The 19488-nt window shown below is 44.6% G+C and overlaps 1 protein-coding gene across 1 annotated transcript in view; it reads left to right on the top strand.

Annotated features, from left to right (window-relative positions):
- LOC138503980 (ras-related and estrogen-regulated growth inhibitor-like) overlaps positions 1 to 19183 on the top strand; it is a 550084-nt gene extending 530901 nt beyond the window's left edge. Inside the window, exon 4 of the mRNA XM_069624127.1 lies at positions 18080 to 19183. Within this exon, the coding sequence (XP_069480228.1) occupies positions 18080 to 18562 (483 nt within the window). The 3' untranslated portion in view covers positions 18563 to 19183. The remainder of the gene's footprint in view (positions 1 to 18079) is intronic.
- Positions 19184 to 19488: the final 305 nt, after the last annotated feature.

The raw sequence follows: 19488 nt of genomic DNA, 5'->3' as shown, positions 1-19488 counted from the left end.
TTTGGGGCTCCACCAATTTGTCGACGGCCCCACTCATACGTTGGGGAATATGCTGGATTTGGTGGTGGCCGATAAAGCGGAATTATCGCTTTCTCATGTGGAACCCATCCTATGGTCTGACCACTATCTTCTGACGCTCACTTTGAACTCACTGCATATACCCCCCAAAGTTCATCCGCCCAGAGTTCTACCCCATAACTGGTGCTCAGCAGACTTGAAGGCCTTTGTTTCTTCTGTCAAGGCCAATTATGGGAATGCCTTCCAGCCTGATCTCTTGTTATTGTCCCGTTCCCTGGTGGTGGCTGCTGATCTGGTTGCCCCTCCTACATTGATCCAGCCCCGGAGACATCCCTCCAAACCTTAGTTCTCTGATCTACTCAAAAAAGCTTGTCTTGAGCTTAGGCAAGTGGAGCGGAAATGGCGTTTCTCTTACTGTCCTACTCTTAAAGTGCTCTATAAGCAGCGTGCTGCTGATTTATTTTCTGCCATTCTGGCGGCCAAGAAGGCTTTCTTGGAGCAAAAAATTGAGAAAGCCCTCAACAAACCCAGGGAGTTATTCTCCGTGGTTAGATCACTTTCCTCTGGCGCCAACCTCTTTGCATCTGCGGTCCCTTCTCAGGAACTCTGTAATTCGCTATCCCACTTCTTCATCTCCAAAATTGATACTATTTGTCTCAACATCTCGCTGTCTTCCCAAATTATTACAACAGACAATATTGCTCCTGAAGTGACTTTGTCAGCCTGTCCCCATCACTGGATGGCGTTTCCAACATTCACTGAGTCTTCGATTAGTACACCCATAAACCAACCCCCCGACCCAGTGCCATTGATGGTGATGAAGGACATCTTTACTGACATATTAGGTGAGCTCTCCAAGGCTGAGAACAGGTCTTGCCAGTTAGGTCATATCCCTAGGGAGTTGAAACACGCTACGTCATTCCACTTCTTAGAAAGCCCTCTCTTGATCCTGGGCTTCCCTCTAACTATCGCCCCATATCATTGCAGCACTTCCTGGTGATGCTTCTTGAGGCTCTCATATCCCCCCTTCTTTGCTCATTTCTGGAAACAACAGGATATGTTGACCCTTTTCAATCCAGCTTTCAGCCTGGCGGGGGCACAGAGAGTGTCCTGGTATCTGTCCTGGATGATATGACTGGTCTGGTGGATGCAGGTGGGGTGGGGGACCTGATCTTATCGATGTATCTGCAGTATTTGATACAGTCGACCACCCCACCCTTCTAGCACGCCTAGCCCATTCCGGGCTAGCCGGCCAAGTATTGGCTTGGTTTGCTTCCTTCCTGGAGGAAAGAGGTCAAACTCTCTCCTTTTCCTCGCTCCTTTCTGCTCCCTGTACTGTTCCCCAGGGCTCCGCCTTGTATCCTATACTTTTTAGTATTTACATTCAGCCACTTGTTTGTCTCATCCTCTCCTTCGGCATTAAATGTTATTCAGATGCAGACGACACCCAACTCCTGATCCGGTTAGATCTTCAGCATCATGCCTTTTTCGCTACCCCTCTGCCGTGGGAGACTTGATGAACCACAACTGGCTGAAACTTAATGGTGGCAAGACGGAGATGTTGGTGGTAAGTGCCTCCCTCACCCCCCACCCTGGCGGATCACTCACTTTGGGTGTCCTCTTTTTGGCCTCCCTCACTATTCCTGTCACTACCGTTAAGATTTTGGGGGTGGTGATCTCCTCAACTCTCTCGATGGAACACCAGGTTTCGGCAGTCTGTAAGGCAGGACATTTTCATCTGAGGGTCATGAGGAAAGTTCTTGCCCTCAAACCCTCTAAACTCAGACCACCAGTCATAGCTGATCCTGGTTCTGAGTCGGTTGGACTGCTGCAGCTCTCTCTACCTTGCACAGGCTAAAGGTCTTGTTCAGAAACTTCAGTATCTTCAAAATCTTGCTGCCCGGGGCGGCCACTGGTTCCCTGTATGGCGGGCACATTACTCCAGTCCTTCGTGGACTTCACTGGCTTCCCCTGGCTCAGTGTGTGAAGTTTAAATCGATGTGTCTGGTCCACTGGGAGCTGAGTACCTGCATGATAAATTAAGGCACTACGTGCCCAGTCAGCTTCTGCGTTCGGGGTCTGCCGGCCTGTTGTGTGTACCCTCCTTTTGCCGTTCTCGCTTAGGGGGGTAGTCGTTCTCGGTAGCAGCAGCTAAGTTGTGGAACGATTTACAGGTTACACTTAGTGCCATCTCTAGCCATCTACATTTTAGGAAGGCCCTGAAGACATTTATTTTCTAGGCTACAGCACCCTAGTTGCATGGGCTCCCAGCGCCAAGGTACCTTTGGATGATATGCACTCTTTACACTCTGTTAGCATAACATAACATAACATGTAATAACACTTATCATGTTGGCTATAACCTTGCTGACAGTAAAAATGCCATGCAGCAGTAAGAAAATATATCCAGACTGGCTGCTCCAATGTAGGCCAGTCAGCAACACAATAACACCTATTATGCTTGCTTTACCCTGGATGCCCAGTAGAAATGCCATGCCATACTAATAAAGCATAACCAAAATGACAGCACCAATCCAGGCTAGTAATGTAATAATACTCATCATGCTGGTTTTACTCTTGATACTAGTAAAAATAATGTAATTCCAAGGAAAGCAAATAACAAATAAAACCTGGCTGACTGCTGCAGACTGCTGAACAAATGTATACCCCCTAACCATGAGACCGCCCCCCAGGCACACGCACAAGCAACAAGTATACATATTTATCCGGCAGCATTCATACACATTTACCCACACTTTCACATATTATTCATATACACTCTCGTTCCCCATGCACCCATACAACATATGTCTCGGGAGGATAGCTCAGTGGCAACGCGCTTGCCTTGGAATCAAGACGATGCGCAGCAACACAGGTTCGATCCCTGGGTCCACGCTTAGAAACCTCTGGGTATTAAGTGTGTTATAAATAACCAATTATAATTATATACTCTTTCACTCATGTGTGCATCCAAGCAACAAACATTCATAGTCAAGCACACATGCATTCATTTGTTTTCCTTACCTCAGTCCAGAATCTGCTCTGCCCCAGGTTCCCACGTTGGCACTCTGGCTCCATGAACAGGAACCGCACATCAGGGTGAGCATTCTGGTTCTTGCACATGTGCAGTGGAGCCGGAGCAATCTCAGCTTAATGTCCCTTGGTCACCGAATGTATCAGGAGGTGCAGAAGTGACCCCTATGAACATTCATACCTGCTGTATCCCAGCCTACATCCCAATGGTCCATACAAGGCTACGGAAGCAACTCCCTACCCAATCCCCCTTCCCTGTATGGTCCATTTGACATACATGCCGGGGTATTGGAACTTTCAAAGGGAAACCACAAGCATCATAATGGGATCGCGTTTCCTGTAAACAAGTTATTTTCAAATGCATTTGTCCAGTAGTAGTCTGCAAATTGATTAGTTGTGCCTTGGTTGTTCAGTTGTTGCTTCTGGATTGTTAGCTGGAGTTGTTGAAAAGGCTTTAGATCCCACTAAACTTTACAGCATGACCCTTTAGGTCCTGAGAATGCAATTACAGCAACCTGTATTGCAGAAACCGGTCGACCAATCACCGTAGGGATATCGCCCATATATTGTGATATCCTATTTTATTTGTCCTTTTGGCTGTTGTCAAAAGTTGACAAGTACATCATTATTATGTAACATTTTAGAAGGAGTATGGAAGAGGGCAGAATAAAGGAACCAATTTGCCTCAGTTCTTCTGCATTTGAACAGTTTTTTCTGGGCACTCGGGTGATGATGTGAGTCCTACCTGAGTAGTACTTGTACAACCTTTTCTGTCCGGTGTTGTTGAAAAGCAGCCAGAATGTTCAGAATGTAGCGATACAGAAGAGAAATGATATGGGAACACCCTTTCCCAAATGGATCTTTGGAAGAAAATAAAGTTACAGCTTCTTATAGATTGTCCATCTGGGGCTCTGATGGTGGATCAGAATTAGACAGCTGACCCTGGCTTAGCAGTCAATTATAAGGTTGTGTTCAATTGTAAGCCTTCCTGTGCTTGCAGTGGGGGATGATAGTTGGATTGATGAATACCGCCATCAGATTCAGACTGACACACTCGCTAGTCATGAATGGCTAGACCGGTGCACAATGATTGAAGTGGAGGTACTATAAGAGTTGCCACAGGAGAAGTAGATAATGTAGGCCTTAATATGGGCCAATTAGGACTTAGCTCTACTCTCTTGATATGCTGTGGGCAACAAGTCTATAAATCAGAAGGAGTACTGACTAAGGTATCATGCATACATAGAAGTAAGGCAGGCTGTGTCTGATATGAAGGGATACCTGTGATGGGAAGAGACATATTATAAGGGAACTCAGAGGATGTGCATTTACTAGTGAATGGTGGAGGGCAAAATGCTAGAGCTGAGATGAGGGGCAAGAAGAAGAAGAACATTAATTTAATGAGGTCTGATGTGGCAGGTATGGAGGCAAGGAGGAATCAACAAAGGTTTCAGTTTGACCACCTATCCCTCACAGCGGCTGCAGCTTCAAATCCCTGATGCTGCTACGGAAGAGTTTGAGGATCAGGAAGGGATACTTTAAGTCTGACCTTCTGGCAGGAATTAGATATTGCAGATGAAGAGCCTGAGTCTAGGTGGGAACTATGCTGACAGGGATGACAGCAGTAGCAGGAAGACCAGATATAGATTGAGGAGCCATGCTTGTCTTAAGCCCAGAAGATAGGCTTGTGAAGTTCTTGCTGATAGACCTGGAGGAGCTGAGCTTGAATTGCCGTACTACAGGAGCTTGCATTTGCAACATCTAAGTTCTGTACGGCAACTGCTGGCCTCAGAACATTTAAAGTACTCACTGCCCCTTTTCGAGGATTACGATTTGGATGGTCATTCTGAAAGAAAAGTGCAGAGAATCCTAAGCCCGTTAAAACCTTTGCAGTTGATTTTACCACAATAGTGTCATAGGGATCTCTATATCGGCACTGTTAGGAAAGATTTCTCTTTACAGCCCCATTCCCTCCCAAACTTTTTGCTTTAATTTTTTTTATCGAACTTTTGACAGTGCAGTGAAGCCTTCAGTTTATTATGGCAGTTTACTTAATTTCATCTACCCCAGCCTCAATTCCTCTGCCTCCTGCACTGAACCATCGTTCTATCACCACTGTCATACACACCGCAGTGTTGTACTTCCTCCACTCTCTGTCATCCCTTCTAAAATCATAAAATGAAAGTCAGACCTGACTCTTTGGCCCATATCTAGACCATGTTAGGAATTTCCTTCAAGCTTTCTCTTGGTCTATTCCAGACTCTATTGAATTGGAATTCTTGAGGTGTTGCTACTTGAATCTCCCTTTAAGCACCATTATGCCACTCATCCCTTCTTTTCCTCTCAATCATTGATATCCTCATCCACTCGGCAGCTTAGGGAAACCTGCATCATTGCTACGAAAACACTTTGGTTCTTTGCTTATTTCCTTTTTAGGAATCACTCCTTGCGTTCACCACTTCAGTGCTCTCAGTCAAGTCCAACTATTACAACTCTTCTCTCTTCTCATACCCTTGGAAGATACCCATGAACCTCCAGTTCCTTGCTTGCCTCCCACTCTATCCCACTCTTTCTCCTTCTCGGTGTAAGTTTATGCAGTGGTGGCTGCTGCATTTTTTATTTGGAAGGGCTTAAATGTTTTCCACGAACAGTGAATTCTTCAGCTTCACTGCACTGGCTTTTGCTCATTCTTCATGTGGAAATTGACATGTCCTTCAGTCAGTACTGGGAAACATTGTTTCCCTTAGCCTTGTTACATTGTTGCCACTTTTGGTAACTTTTTATCATTGTAAAATGCATCTTATCATGCAGTACAAAGGGGTACACTTTTTTCTTTTGCCGTAGACTAACACTCAGGAGATTTTTGTTTACTTTAAATGTGCTAAAAGTTACCTTTTGCTATTTAGTGTTTTTCTATCTAGCCTTACCATGTTTACCACGTTTGGCTACCTACTGTGGCTAGTGTCCAAGCATGGCCGTGCCACAAGGTTTTTCATTTGCCCCTTGACAAACATGTCACTACCCCTTCTTCCTGAGTTTTGAGGACAGGAAAATCCTTATATGGACTTCCAATGCCCGGGAAAGCTGAGGCTTTTTAGGGCCTACTGCAGGGGCATGTGTGTTTGCTGCCAGGAAGTGAGTGGTACTGTCTGGTCTCAATCCACAAACTGGTTTCAGTTTGTCTGAATGGTATGCATGAGCTGTGCCACCAGTGGTCCTGATTGGACCACTGCTAAGGTGTGTGTGTGTGTGGACCAGATCTTTTGCTAATAGGAGTTTCAGCTCTTACCTGGCTTTTGGATAAGATGAGGACCTCTGCACCCATTCCAGAGATCCTGAAAGAAACCTGAAGAAGCCAAGTATCCTGTCCAGCTGCAGGACATGTAGTGAGACCATGGACCCTTTGGAAGAAGGCCTGGTTACCAGCTTCTGCTGCTGTCCTAGAAGGGGCCTGTCTTTTAGGGGATCTCCAGATGTCCTCTCAACGTCAACTCAGAGTCCTCCGAAGAAAAGCTCTCAGAAGTGCCAGTGGCTGCCCAGCTCAGAGGTTGGGCTACTGTGCTGCAGATGTCGTTGTTAAGCGTTGAGGCCTGGACTGTTGGGGAACAACAGCTTGTGCTACAGAACTCATCTCTGCCAGATTTCGTAGCTCCAGCATTGAGGGGACCCGAGATGAGAGGCAAAGTCTGACCGCGACAAGTGTGTCCCCTTGCATTGCTCAGCATCGGTGACCGTCATCCAAAACAGCTTTCCTGCATCCAGTCCTGCGCTGAGAGGGACCCTGAATCAAGTTCTTCTGCATTCTCCATCCTGAAGACCTTGCACCAGCATTTGTCGCCGACCGGAGAAGTGCTCGAACCTGCAACTCCTGGACATCAAGGACCGGAGCTGACAGCAGGAAAAGCGACCTTGGACCCTCTTGTGAAGATGTGTCACGTCTTAAAAAGAACTGGAGTACAGGGAGTGAGTTGTCACACTACTTAACTGAATCCCTATTTAGCCTTTAAAAGTTTGGCGCAAGCATTCCAAAAGTGGAGGACACTTTTATTCTCCATAACAACTTGTCTTCTATCCCTTGGAACTCCACATTGGATCCCAGAAGCCCTCCACTAACTTGTTCCTGTCTCCCAAAACTGTGTGGAACTTTGGTGATCTTTGGGCACAAGGCCCCATACATTTTAGGGATGGAGTTTTAAAGTTAATGTTGCATCTCTGTGGACCTGTAGTGCTGCATACTAATACTTAACTTCCTTTGCAGGGGTTTGATATGTATTTTGCCCTACTGAAGTGATTGTATATATGTATCTTATATGTAGTCTTGTGTGATAATATTGCATGCTGGTAGTCTTTTTTCATAGTGTTATATGGCCATAAATAAATAAGTATTTTTATAACTGTGTTTAAATGTGTTCTTTGATTTTTCACTGTGTAGACTCATTGGGGACCCCTTGGCAGACTCACATCTCCTGAGACTTAGCCTTGACCACTCGCCTAGCTACCTTGAACCGGTTTGGCTACTGCTCCCAGAGTTGTCCCTGTCACCAAATTAGGTTGGCCTTCTATACATCTGTCCACCAGGCCAGAGTATAGAAAATCAGTCCTAACAGGCACCTTCGATTATGCATGATGAAATGTAAAGGGAAGGGGTGACAGAGTTTGCTTACAGCAAATCACTGTCATTTACTGCGGCAGTGAGTCTCAGGAAGCTGTCCTGGCAACTCTATTTTTGGAGGGTACAGGGGGCTGTTATACTCTTGCGTGTGGGCTTTCAAACTGGAGGGCAGATGTACGGTCAGCTATGCATTTCCTGGTATTATTGATTGAGAGCTCTCCCATTGCTGCCTTCTCCATAAATGGCTCTGGTTATGTCATACTACAGGAATAATTATCCCTCTGATTTAAAGAAAACGAAAAGTAAATTAGGAGTTCAGTTAAAATAGATAGCTCCTTTATTGTTATACATTTTTCTGTGGAAGAATTAGGCTGTATAAGGTAATACACGTGATAATAGATCTTAGAAAATAAGAAAGCAGCTGGAGCAGTTTGGCTCACTTATGAGATACACAAATGTGGTTGCTAAAGAGCTTTAACCTCTTCTATTCAAGTTATTGAAACGGCGAAATAAGAAATGTATGCATGCACACACTGATGCATGTGTTGTGTATGTGACACCTATATCCAGTGGTAAAATATGACTGCACATATTATTGGAAAAGAGACTATTACACTATCTGTGTGTATTTTTTTTTGTAGCAGCTGTCCCTTCCTACACACCTAATGTGACTATCAAACCCAGGTCTGCACTCTCCAGCACCCACTGCACCTTTGTAGCATAAGTTCAGGTGTGAGTTAGCTGTTTTTATTAAAGTGAGAAATGCACTGGAAATATTTGTGAATACCCTTGCAAGCTAAAATTGTCTGGGTGTCCATCACAGTTTTCATTGTCCATTCATTGCTCCTTACTGACACTCCACTGGGAGCAGCACTTATGAAAAACTATTGTTAGGTGACATGTGTGTAATGCATACATGCATGTGCACAATACACCTTTCTAAGTTACACTTAGGGGCATGTTATTCACCGTTTGGAGCTCCTGTGCATTTCAGCAAGCTAAAATTCAGTGGTTTTCCAGGTGTAAATCAGTTACCCCTGGAAATATTCAGGAATCAGCCCCATATTCTTCATGCCTAATGAGGCAAATATTGACATTTGTAAAAAAGGAAAAGATCCCAAAAAATGCTTTATGGTTTTTAAAGAATGTGTTACAGGGGATAAACACAATTTTAACTGAACGGGTTGTTGTACAATAAATAAAAGTATGGTCCTCCCAAGAATAGATTTATTGTTTTAAGCGTGGCCAAAATACGTCCCATCTGCATTTCAATCCAAGCATCAAACGTTGGCCGTTTCTTAATCGGGAAGTTCAACATATCCAGGATTAAATGGAAACCTCAAACATTAGGCTGTATTGATGTGATTTGATGCTGCTCTGAAAAGGTTGGACGTAGTCATCAATCCTCAATTTAATACCTAAATAGCAACTAATCACGGCTCCCAGGATTTTGGGTAACACATTATTTAGGTAATCCAATTTTTAAACAAACATACCTCAAAACAATGTATTGTAGATATTACTGAAGCTTAATTGGGTACCTTCAGACCCCGCTAAACGTCAGTTTGGTCCAATATTGGATAATCTTGGTAGACATAATATGATTCACTAAGTGAGTAATAACTAAAGCAGCAGATCAAAAATATTGGTAATGGCAGATATTATTGAGGATGGAATACAGATGCCATTGGCAGATCTGGTTGAATATCTCAGTTCTTCCACCCAGCATTCTACTATATTGTTGTACCAAGGAAGCTTTGTCTCACTTTATGATTATTGGGAGGGAGTGAAAGAATAGAAGCAGTGACTATTAATACATCTATTTGAGTTGAGTTTAAGATATAAATCATGTAATGAGAGGAGTACTTTGATGGGAAAATATTTAAATTTTCATAGAAAAAGGAATTCCAGTTTTAAAAAAAGGGAGTAAATATGTTCTGCTTTTTGATCCCGACTCCTGCAAAATGGCAAATGACGAAAAAAAGAATAATGGTCTGTGTTGTTTGCCAGAGAGTGGTTATATCTCGAGGAAGTGGGGACAATACATGATTTTGCTCTAATGTACTAAGGGGTTTGGAATAAATAGCGGTTTATTGTCAAGACATTCATGAATGTTGGACACAGTTATTGGTAGAATGTTGGATAGCAGCCAGGAGAGCTCAAGTTAGACATTGTGATGCCTGATTTTGGACCTAGGGATTCAATTACAAATAAGGAGTGGACATGCAATACCACAATAATTACAAGAAAGTTTATCATTCGGAAAATGAAGGACCCCTAAACTGTTCACTAGAGAGAATGCAGGGATGAGCTGTAGCGAACAGCCTACCCCCAGAAGCGCGTTAAGGCCATACCAACGTGATAAAGACGCTTTACAAATGACAAACTACTACTACGCGAAAACAAGTGTGGGGCTCCGTGTGAGTATTTTTATGCAACTACACAAGATGGAAATGCTGAGGAGAAGCCAGTTAACAGCAGCCTGACAGCCAACAACAATTCACTTTGGGCTTTCACTAAATTAGTAATGCACTTAATATTTAAAAAGGATGAAGATTAGTGTGCAGTTTATGCAGAATTCTGTACCTTCAAGTTAAGTTTAAGCAAGCCTAATTTCACAAACCTTTAGTACAAAGAGCATAGACACACACACACACACACACACACTCTCTCTCTCTCGCTCTCTCTCTCTCTCTCTCTCTCTCTCTCTCTCTCTTTCTCTCTCTCTTTGACTACAGTGCCAATTTGGGACTAATCATGCGAAAACTGCTATGAGCAAAATGCAAATCTTCCAGATTTCGGAAATCACAAGTTTTTAGAAAGTGCAGGTTAAAAAGATTAAGGTGGTTGAACCGTTGAAAATCCTGTAAACAAAGGGACGAATGTGTAAGGGACACTTAAACATAAGAAGCAGTTTAAGATTAAAGGTTAATCACAAACTAGTGTTGGGTTTAGGAGTGGGTCTAAGCAAGAACAAACATGCATTCTTAATCTCCCGTTTTCTGTAGCATTCTTTAGACTCTAGACTTAATCCAATATGCACACGTCTGCAGTGTCGGTGGAATCCTAGCACGGCCTATATTACTTGCATTGAGCATTCAAAGTACAAAATGTAAGGAGTAAATGGGAGACCATATTGACTACATTGATGTGGAACTGTCAGTAATGTCGGTTATATCTTCTTCTTCGGATGAAATTGCAGATTCTCCCCCTTCCCCCAACTCCTCACCTTCCTCTTTCTGCTTGATCTTTCCATCCTTATGTCGTGGAGGCTTCTCTTTTTTCTTGTGAAGATAAGGACGCCCTCGATAGGATGCCACCGTGCCACTAAGATAGGGACAACGGGGGTTATCCTACCGAGAGCTCCTCACAGGGGGAAAAAAGCCAGAAGGCACAAAAAACCCCTAGAAGTAGTATTTCAGGTGGATGATCGAAGAAGGTAAGTTCGCTGATGGAAGAGCAATCCGAAAAGCAGGCACAGGTCTGGCAGGCAGAGGTTCCAAAACAGGTACAAGGGATAGAGCGCAGGCAGTCCGATAAGCAGGCACGGGTCTGGTAGACGGAAGTTCCAAATAGGTACAAGGGATTGAACACAGGCAGACCGGTAAGCAGGCACGGGTCTGGTAGACGGAAGTTCCAAATGGGTACAAGGGATTGAACACAGACAGTCCGGTAGGCAGGCACAGGTCTGGCAGGTGGAGGATCCAAAAAGGGTATAAGGGATAGGAAAGAAGGACAAAAACTGGGAAGGAAGGGGAAAAAAGGGGATAAAGAAAGAGGTAAGAAGAGGCAAAAAGGAAAAGGGAAAAGGAGAAAGGAAGGCTAAACAAGGACGAGGCAATGCGCAAGGCAGAGAAACAAGGGTGGAACACAGCTGCGTGGAACCAGCGAAACGAAAGGCAGAAATGCAGGAAATTCACCAGTAACGGAAGCGGCAGCAACACAGGAGGGAACCCGGAAACGTTGCAACGCGTGTGCCACAATGGAACTGTATCTTTGCACAATATTAGGAATTATTTTGCAACTCTGTGGTACTCTATTAATTAATGTCAGAAGGGTGAAAGTCTAAACAAACCCTGCACACATTTGGACCTTTCAACTGCAGTTTTCAAAGAGGTTTTTGCACCAAGTATGTTAACACCTCAGGTGTATCCTGCCCTATTACTGGGATCTGCTGAGTTTTTTGACATTACCCTTTTGTCGATTCAGCCAGGCTGCTTTGTACTTCCCTTAAAATGCAACGTTTAAAGAGAGATGTATGGACTGTCAAGCACAATCTGAATGGTTCGCGAATCCCCTAAAACTCCCTCTTTGGAAGAAAGGTTGAGGAGCTTGTGAATCTGTTTTTGGGAAGTTTGCTCATGGCTGTTTGGAAAAGGATGTCTGTGAGCCTCAGATCTCAGCCGCTGGAATCTCCTTGCTGATTTTATACAGAACTCTTGTCTAATCTAGATTTCTCGCTCTGGTCCTGGATCTTAGTGAAAAACACTTAGGTTAGGCAAATTGAGATTACAATAGTATGTAGTCACAATGCCACCGAAAAGACAGATTATCCCACTGGTGCCAGGAATTAATCAATGTATTGATTTGTACTCTCCATGTAAAGGCTTTTTTTGTCCTGGTCGCATCATTGGGAAGGTGAGAAAAGCTCTTCTGTGCCCTTGTCAGTGAGGCAAAATTATCCCAATATCATCAAATATTTGTGATGCCCAGTTTATGATTAAATACAGAATTTTGGATTATCAAATATTATGTCACCAATCTTTGTGTTGGTCTACAACCACTGCTTAACCAGGTATTCAGTCCAAAGGTCCAAGGGATTTGATTTGGGCCACATTAACTTCATCGCAATTCAGTAGGATCTGTTGGTCCGGAACTCAAAACGTGTTCTTATCACAGTACTTCCTTCCACTGCTTCGCTCCATCTCAATTCTACCAGTATCAGAACATTTGGTCTTCAACTCCTTTTGGGTAATGGATCCTCTCGCTGCCTCTTTTTCAGCCTGTTGCACATTGGAGTCCAGGATGGTAGACTGCAATTCCCAACTTCTTTCAATCTCATTAGCCATAATTGCTGAGCACTTGGACCTGAATTCTCTGCATGCAATAGGGTTTCCTTCAGTCTTTTTATGAGAAAAATCCTGAGAGATTAGACTTTAACTCCCAACAAGCAACAATACTGTTAGCCTTTTTATCAAAATTGTAGGGAAACTTGAACTTCAATTCCCAGCATGCTATGATGCTCCTTGCAATCACTTTCCCACAATAGTCTGAGAGCTTATATTTAAAGTCCCATGAAAAAATGAACCCTGTTTCAGTTTCCGTATCAATAGAACCTGTGAGCTAGCAAGCAATAGGGTGGGTTTCAGATTCATTCAGAGTTTGCAAGCTTTATCTTCAATTAGCAATAAGCAGCACATTTGTTTTCAGTCATGCTACGACTGACAATCCTTACCAGTGGTTGCAATTCTTAGCAGGAATTTCCTTTCAGTCTCCTTATCACTAGGTGTGGGAATGTGGACGTCACCTCCCATCAAACACTGGTGTTTGCTTCAGTTATGGTTTTGCTATGTTCTAACAAACCTGTCCCACCGACAGTGAAATTTCTTAGGAAGTTCTCAGAACTTTTTCTCCCCATTAACACTGGCAGTATTATTCCGGCAAACCACTTTCTTAACTTTTTAAGCACTGCTTTCTTCACTCACTCCTTTCAATTGCCACCAAACTCCATCCTTAGTTCCATCTTGTCAAGTTGTCAGCTTGTCAAGTTTCTCATACGGTCTGATTATAGGCACGCTGGGACTTCTCTGCCTCCATCCGCCCAATCAGCACTTTTTCCCCTTCTTTCCCTTCGTCAGGGCATTACTGTGTTGTGTGGTGTTGGTTTCTTCCCAGTGCTAATGAGTCCACAAATCTGGTATCCCTACAAAATATCCCCACCAAAAATATCACCGTACATATGGCCGTTTGTCTCGCCATAGGCAATATTTTTGGGTGGGATATTTTGTGGGATCAGGGGTTGCGGGGGTGCCACCCGCACATTTTAGAATAATGCAGGGGTTGCGGGGGTGTCCCACGCAGGGTCCATGGGTCAATATTGCCACAAAAATATGGTGATATTTTTGTATCGCATATTTTTGCGGGTTAAGTTATTAACACATGAAACCACAGATCTGGCAGTGGATCTCAGCGAACACTCTTTCCACGTCGGGTGCCTCCTACTTCCACTATTTCCTAGGTGAGCTGTTCACTCGGCTTCCCCTTTTTGACTGAGAGGTCTTTGTGGGGTTGGCTGGTCAAAGGCTCTTCTGTCTCACCTTGCTCACAGTCCCGCTACGCTGCCTTAACTTTTCCCCCCACCTTATTCTGCTCATATTTAGACCTCACTTCTCACAGCCTCAAGTGTCAGAGGTCAGTCGACTTCCGCTGTGCTGTGTTTTCCCTGCTGAGCTTGGGTGACTGTCTTCTCACCTTCTCCTTCAGCAGCTTGCTCAGGACTCAGCATTGCTCTCCAATCAACCCTCTGGATGTGTGCCACGCGTTGAGTCATGGGCCATATAACATGTTCATGGCCACTGGAAAACACTCCTTCTTTTCAGGTACTTCGTATTTTGAGAGGGCATCTCACCAGGGAGCCTTCTCTGCCTTTATTGACTAAAATAGAGACCCTTTGATACTTGGGAGGAATAGGCATGGATTAGCATCCCTCTGAGTTGGAACAAGCAGTCGGTTATGAGAGCCCTTGGGGTCAATGGCCACAACCACTAGGTATGATTCACACCTGCTCTCTTAATGATGCCCAGGATACCACCAATAAGGAGTTGCAAGGGAATGTGTTCTGGATACGGATTTATTTTCTGCACACTGATACATAACTGTAAACTCAAGAGTAGAATATGGAAACCGTATTACCGTATACCACTGCATAACCGCACCCACCAACTATGAGTTGGGTGGAAAGTTGGAGGATTCACCGCCCTCTCTGAGCTGAAGGTAAAGCCGCTGACTTTCTGGCCATTTCCGGCGGAAATAATGCTGCTGTAATTCTGCCAAAAATGCCCCATTAAGTCCTCCAGACTAAATAAAAATGGGGACTTACACCGCCACTGTCACTTGTAATCTGGTGGTAATATTGCCGACCAAGTGGTGGTAACAGTAATTCTGTAGAACGGTATTCCAGTGGATTTACCCATGGAATACCGCCCAACTCGTAATGACCCCCAATGAGTAGTTTAACCTCATTTCTGATGTGCGGTAGTTCAGGTGTACAAAAACATTTCACTTTTTATGGACTGTTGTTAGTGGGGAAAAGGCAGAATTTTCGGAAACCCGTATAAGAGGTCAGAGCAAATTACAACGTAGGTGTAATTGCAGTGCAGATTTACAGCATTACAGAATAACACACAGCGAAATAGTACAGGCCTCAGGCCTTGCTTCATGTTTGACTGCGCTATTGAAAAACTGGGATAGGGACATAGAGCTCTTTACAGTAATGATTGCTTTTGCTAGTGTGTACTTTTGCGAAATAATTGAAAATAGATGATCACATTTTTTTAGTGCAAGTCATGAAATGCACTCGCCCCTACAAATAAATATATGTGCTCTAGACACAAAGAGCATTTAAGTGAGCACTTCACTGATACACAATATTTTCCCCGTTGGCACATTTGTGCAAATATGTGGGCGTTTCAGCACATTTTTTATTGTGCATCCCATTTCCAAAAACCAGATTCACTTTAAAATGCTCTGAAAACAAAGGTACCCCCCAGCGACTGATTGGAACCGGCGCAGAGGGAGGCGCATTGCATGACAGGGCCATTCACGACACATGTCGTGCCATGTTGTTTAAAGTGGAACAGTAGCACTATGAACCCCTGCTGTCCCACTAGCATTTCTATCCCTAGAACAGGGAGAGAAACACATGCCCCCCGCCCCACCCCCTCAAATGTCACTGTGTATAAAAGGCCTGTGCCCTTGACATGCACTGCCAGCAGCCACTCGGGTTCTGGGAGCCTGTAAAGCATATTCCTTTCGGGGGTGGACAGGGATCTATGCAAGAGAGCTGCGCGGCGCTTCTTTTGCGCTGCCGCCCAGCCCCACAGAAGTGCGCAGGACACCTATGACAATACGGTCCTGGCATTTCTCAAATAATTACAAATAAAAACGTTGCATCCTTTGTGCTTTTCATATTTGCACTTAGTCTGGCCCAAAGCATTCATTTAACTCATGCCTTTACCAAATTATGATTTCTTTATTTTAGTTAATACATTCTTTCACATGTATGCTTCAGATTGTGCAAAAATGTAAACCTCAACACATGCACAATGCACGCCCTCTCTAAGCAACTCTCGTCTGAGCGAGAACTGGACATGTACACTTGCCCCTTGAGGACTGACACAAGGAATTCGCCCCAATATTCATCACCAGCTTCGATTGTGTTTTGAACTGGAATCGCTAATTTGATGTTTTTGTATGTTTCGGTGGCAATTTTAATAATGCTACAATCTGTGTCACGTTAATATATGAAAATAACCTGAACTTCAAGTGTTTGCTCAATACAAGATGGCCACATTTGGGAAAATGCTGGTCTCCAAGTCCAAAATACAGTATACATTATTGGTACATGAAACTAAAATGAGAAGCATGCAATTAATAGTGCCCAGGAGGTGACATCACTTGGCATTTTAGCAAACCAGGGGGCATGAAATGCAGGCCTTACATCGTGGTGTGTACCCACACTTCCAACACCCAGGTGAGCCAAATGCGGCAAGTGCTATCTACTCTGCCAGAGGATAGAAGCATTTTCCACAGTCCACTACAGCACTTCCTCTCACCGCTTCCCTGTACACCCCACCTTCCCCCCAATACTTACCTGATAACTTCAGCCTCCCGGCACATCTCAGACTTTTCCAGTCGCTGCACCCGCTGCTTTCTCACCTTCCCCAGTCATGGCTACTATGGAAACGAAGAAGGAACTACCGATAGTCAAGGGTGTTGCTAGGTCTGGAAAAGATATGGGGCTACGCGAATGTCGCGACTCGGTCTAGAAAGCCTTTTTTTGGTTGTAGCCTCTGAGCTTCTATCCGGGGCTACAACCAAAAGACAAAGGTCTATATCTCCCTTCGCCCCCCCCTAGCAATGCCTCTGTGCCTCTGCCATTTCCATGGGAGCCATCTTACTGTGTAGTTGTTTTTTTTTTATCTTTGTATTGGCATTTTCAAAAAAACATTATCAACAGTGTCAACTCCCCCCACCCAACCCTCTGTGGAGCCGAAAGCTAACAGAAGAAAATAGAGTTCCTCTGTGTCGCTAAAGATGAGGTAGTGGATCGGCTGACCCTTCAACCCATCATTGTATGTCTAAAACCCGTATATTCTGTGGGCACCACTGTTGCACATAGCCACTTTTCTAAAAGGAGAGCACTTCCCCCCCAGTCCCCTCGTAACTTATATGTGATCCATTCTAAGGCCAAGATGTCCCATATTTTCCATAGCCAGCTGATTTATTAGGGTGGGTCTTTTTTAAGTAGTTGTTTTTTTTTAACTTGTGAAATGGCTGTTGCACTATTTCACAAATTAAAAAGACAGTGGGCCTCATTACGTCTGTGGCGGTAAGGCAACAACGGCACCAGTATTACCACCGGCGCCGTTCTTGCCGTGCCGCCAAATTACGAGGTCTGCGCGCGGGGGACGCTCTGCATGCCTGGTCAGACCAGGCGTGCAGCGCGGCACCTGCGAGCAGAACAGGATGGTAGCAGCGGTACCGTTATGGGCGGTACCGCTGCTACCATCCTCCCCATTCCCATTGAGCCCAATGGGGGCTCAATGGGAATGGGGACGTACCGGCTCCGGGTCCCGCGAAAGGGAAATTACCGGGCCCTCCAAGGTCGGAATGGCCTGGTAATTCCCCTTTCACGGGACCCGGAGCCAGACCCGAGTTTGGGGGTAGCCATGCCCTTAATAAGGGCATGGCTACCTCCGACCTCGTAATGAGGCCCAGTGTCCAGCATCCCAGACAACATGCCAGGGTGTTTATCGCCATACCCCCTCCCCCCCTCCTGGACCAGGGCTTTACCAGCCATCAGTGGCATCCAGGACTAATTAAAGGCTTGAGTGGGATGCCCAGGCCATTACCAGCCGATAAAGCTCCTGCCTCTCCGTTTATTGAGTAGATTTAACTGTATTTGAAGACTAACTATATCTGGACCATACTGGGGTAAGCGCCACCCAATCAGAAAGAGTGGCAGTTATTTGTAGACGTTGCAAAACACTAAAAATCGATTCTTAAATAAATTCTACCAGTTTTGCGTTTCTAATTATTTTGCTGTTCAATGGACACTTGCATCCGATATCTCGACGATTGTGGCTGGTTAAAGAAACCTGCATTTGCTAATATTGTGTGCTTTCCCTCTCCCAGGAAGAAGATTCCTTGCAAATTGAAGAAAAAATCAAATGGGGAGACGGATTTGCCGTGGTCTATTCTGTGACAGACAGGTGCAGTTTTGATGAGGTGATGAGGCTTTGTTTCCTGATAAATCACATCCACTCAACCCCCAAACGGGGCACCAGCGACCAGCCCCCCGTTGTGATTGTCGCCAACAAGAAAGACCTGCAGTTCGACAGGATGGTGTCCAGCGAGGATGCGGACAGCCTTTCGAAAGCTCTCAAGTACCCCTGCTACGAGATCTCCACGAGGGACAGCTACGAAGAGACAGTGGTTGTCTTCAATGCACTCTACTATGAACTCTTAAAGCAAGGGAACTTTTCCCCGGGAGCCTGCAAAAGAAAAGCCGTGTCTAAACTCATGGAGAAGATCCCCAAGATTTATGCCAACTCAGCACTGAATTCAAGCGGCAGAAGTTTAAGCTTCAACTCGTACCGAGAGTACATTCCAGAGTAACCGTCCCGTCTGTATAAAATGGCCGCTGTTGCTAGGGAACCCACCCCCGCTCGAAGAAGAAGTTGTGTTATGGCAACTGGTACATGCAGCCACGCACTAACACACGCTGTCCATGTCTTCCATTGTATATTCTTGTTGGGTTGTTTTATAGCAGGCTGGTCGGGCAGTGTATGTTGTGTATGATTCCTTATGTATTATGTCAGCGAACACACTGGACACCCACTATGCATTGGGGAATCATGGCCAGACACTGTGGAACTGCACTTTTTCCTTCTCGTGCCCCGCCAAGGTTCCAGCATTAGCAATCAAACTTCTCTCCTGTGTATTGTAATAACATCTATACTTCCCTACAGTTTTGAGCAAAGCGAAGCATGGAATTGAAGATGTTTTTATGTTTTTTTATGGGTGGTTTAACAAATGATAACTCTCCCTGGCTCGTTCAAGAAAGTGAGTGAGCCATCTAACAAAATAACTGTTCGCACCATCATAATTCTTTGGCTCTGTTTGAAAGGGAGTTAATCCTCTTTCCATTTCTCAGCAGTTTCTTCATCCATTGAATGTATAGCTACATTATAATGTACAGTGAAATAAAGGGCGAGCGCCTGCGACTATTTCCACAGATGGCCCGAATGTCTTGAGTTTGCTTCTGAAGTGGCCCCCTCCCTTTGATCCCCCGGTTTACTGATGCTGACCATCTGACTTTTCATAAACAATTGAGTACATCGTTGTTTGCTCGTTAATGAATGTCTTGAGGCTCTGTCTGGTCTAAAACTGAAAGAGCTCTGCGTGGTAGTCACGTGTTTTAGAAATAGCCTGAGCTGACATGGCCTAAGAGAACATAGCATTTGTTACGTTATGTTACATCATCTAATGTAACATAGCCTAATAAAAAGATGCCTCTAGCCTCCCACCGGTCCGATTATTTT

The sequence above is a fragment of the Ambystoma mexicanum genome, chromosome 11 (assembly GCF_040938575.1).
Source record: "Ambystoma mexicanum isolate Mex_15411 chromosome 11, UKY_AmexF1_1, whole genome shotgun sequence".
Lineage (NCBI taxonomy): Eukaryota > Metazoa > Chordata > Amphibia > Caudata > Ambystomatidae > Ambystoma > Ambystoma mexicanum.
The sequence above is the reverse complement of the archived record's forward strand: the minus strand, read 5'-3'. Positions and strand labels throughout refer to the sequence as shown.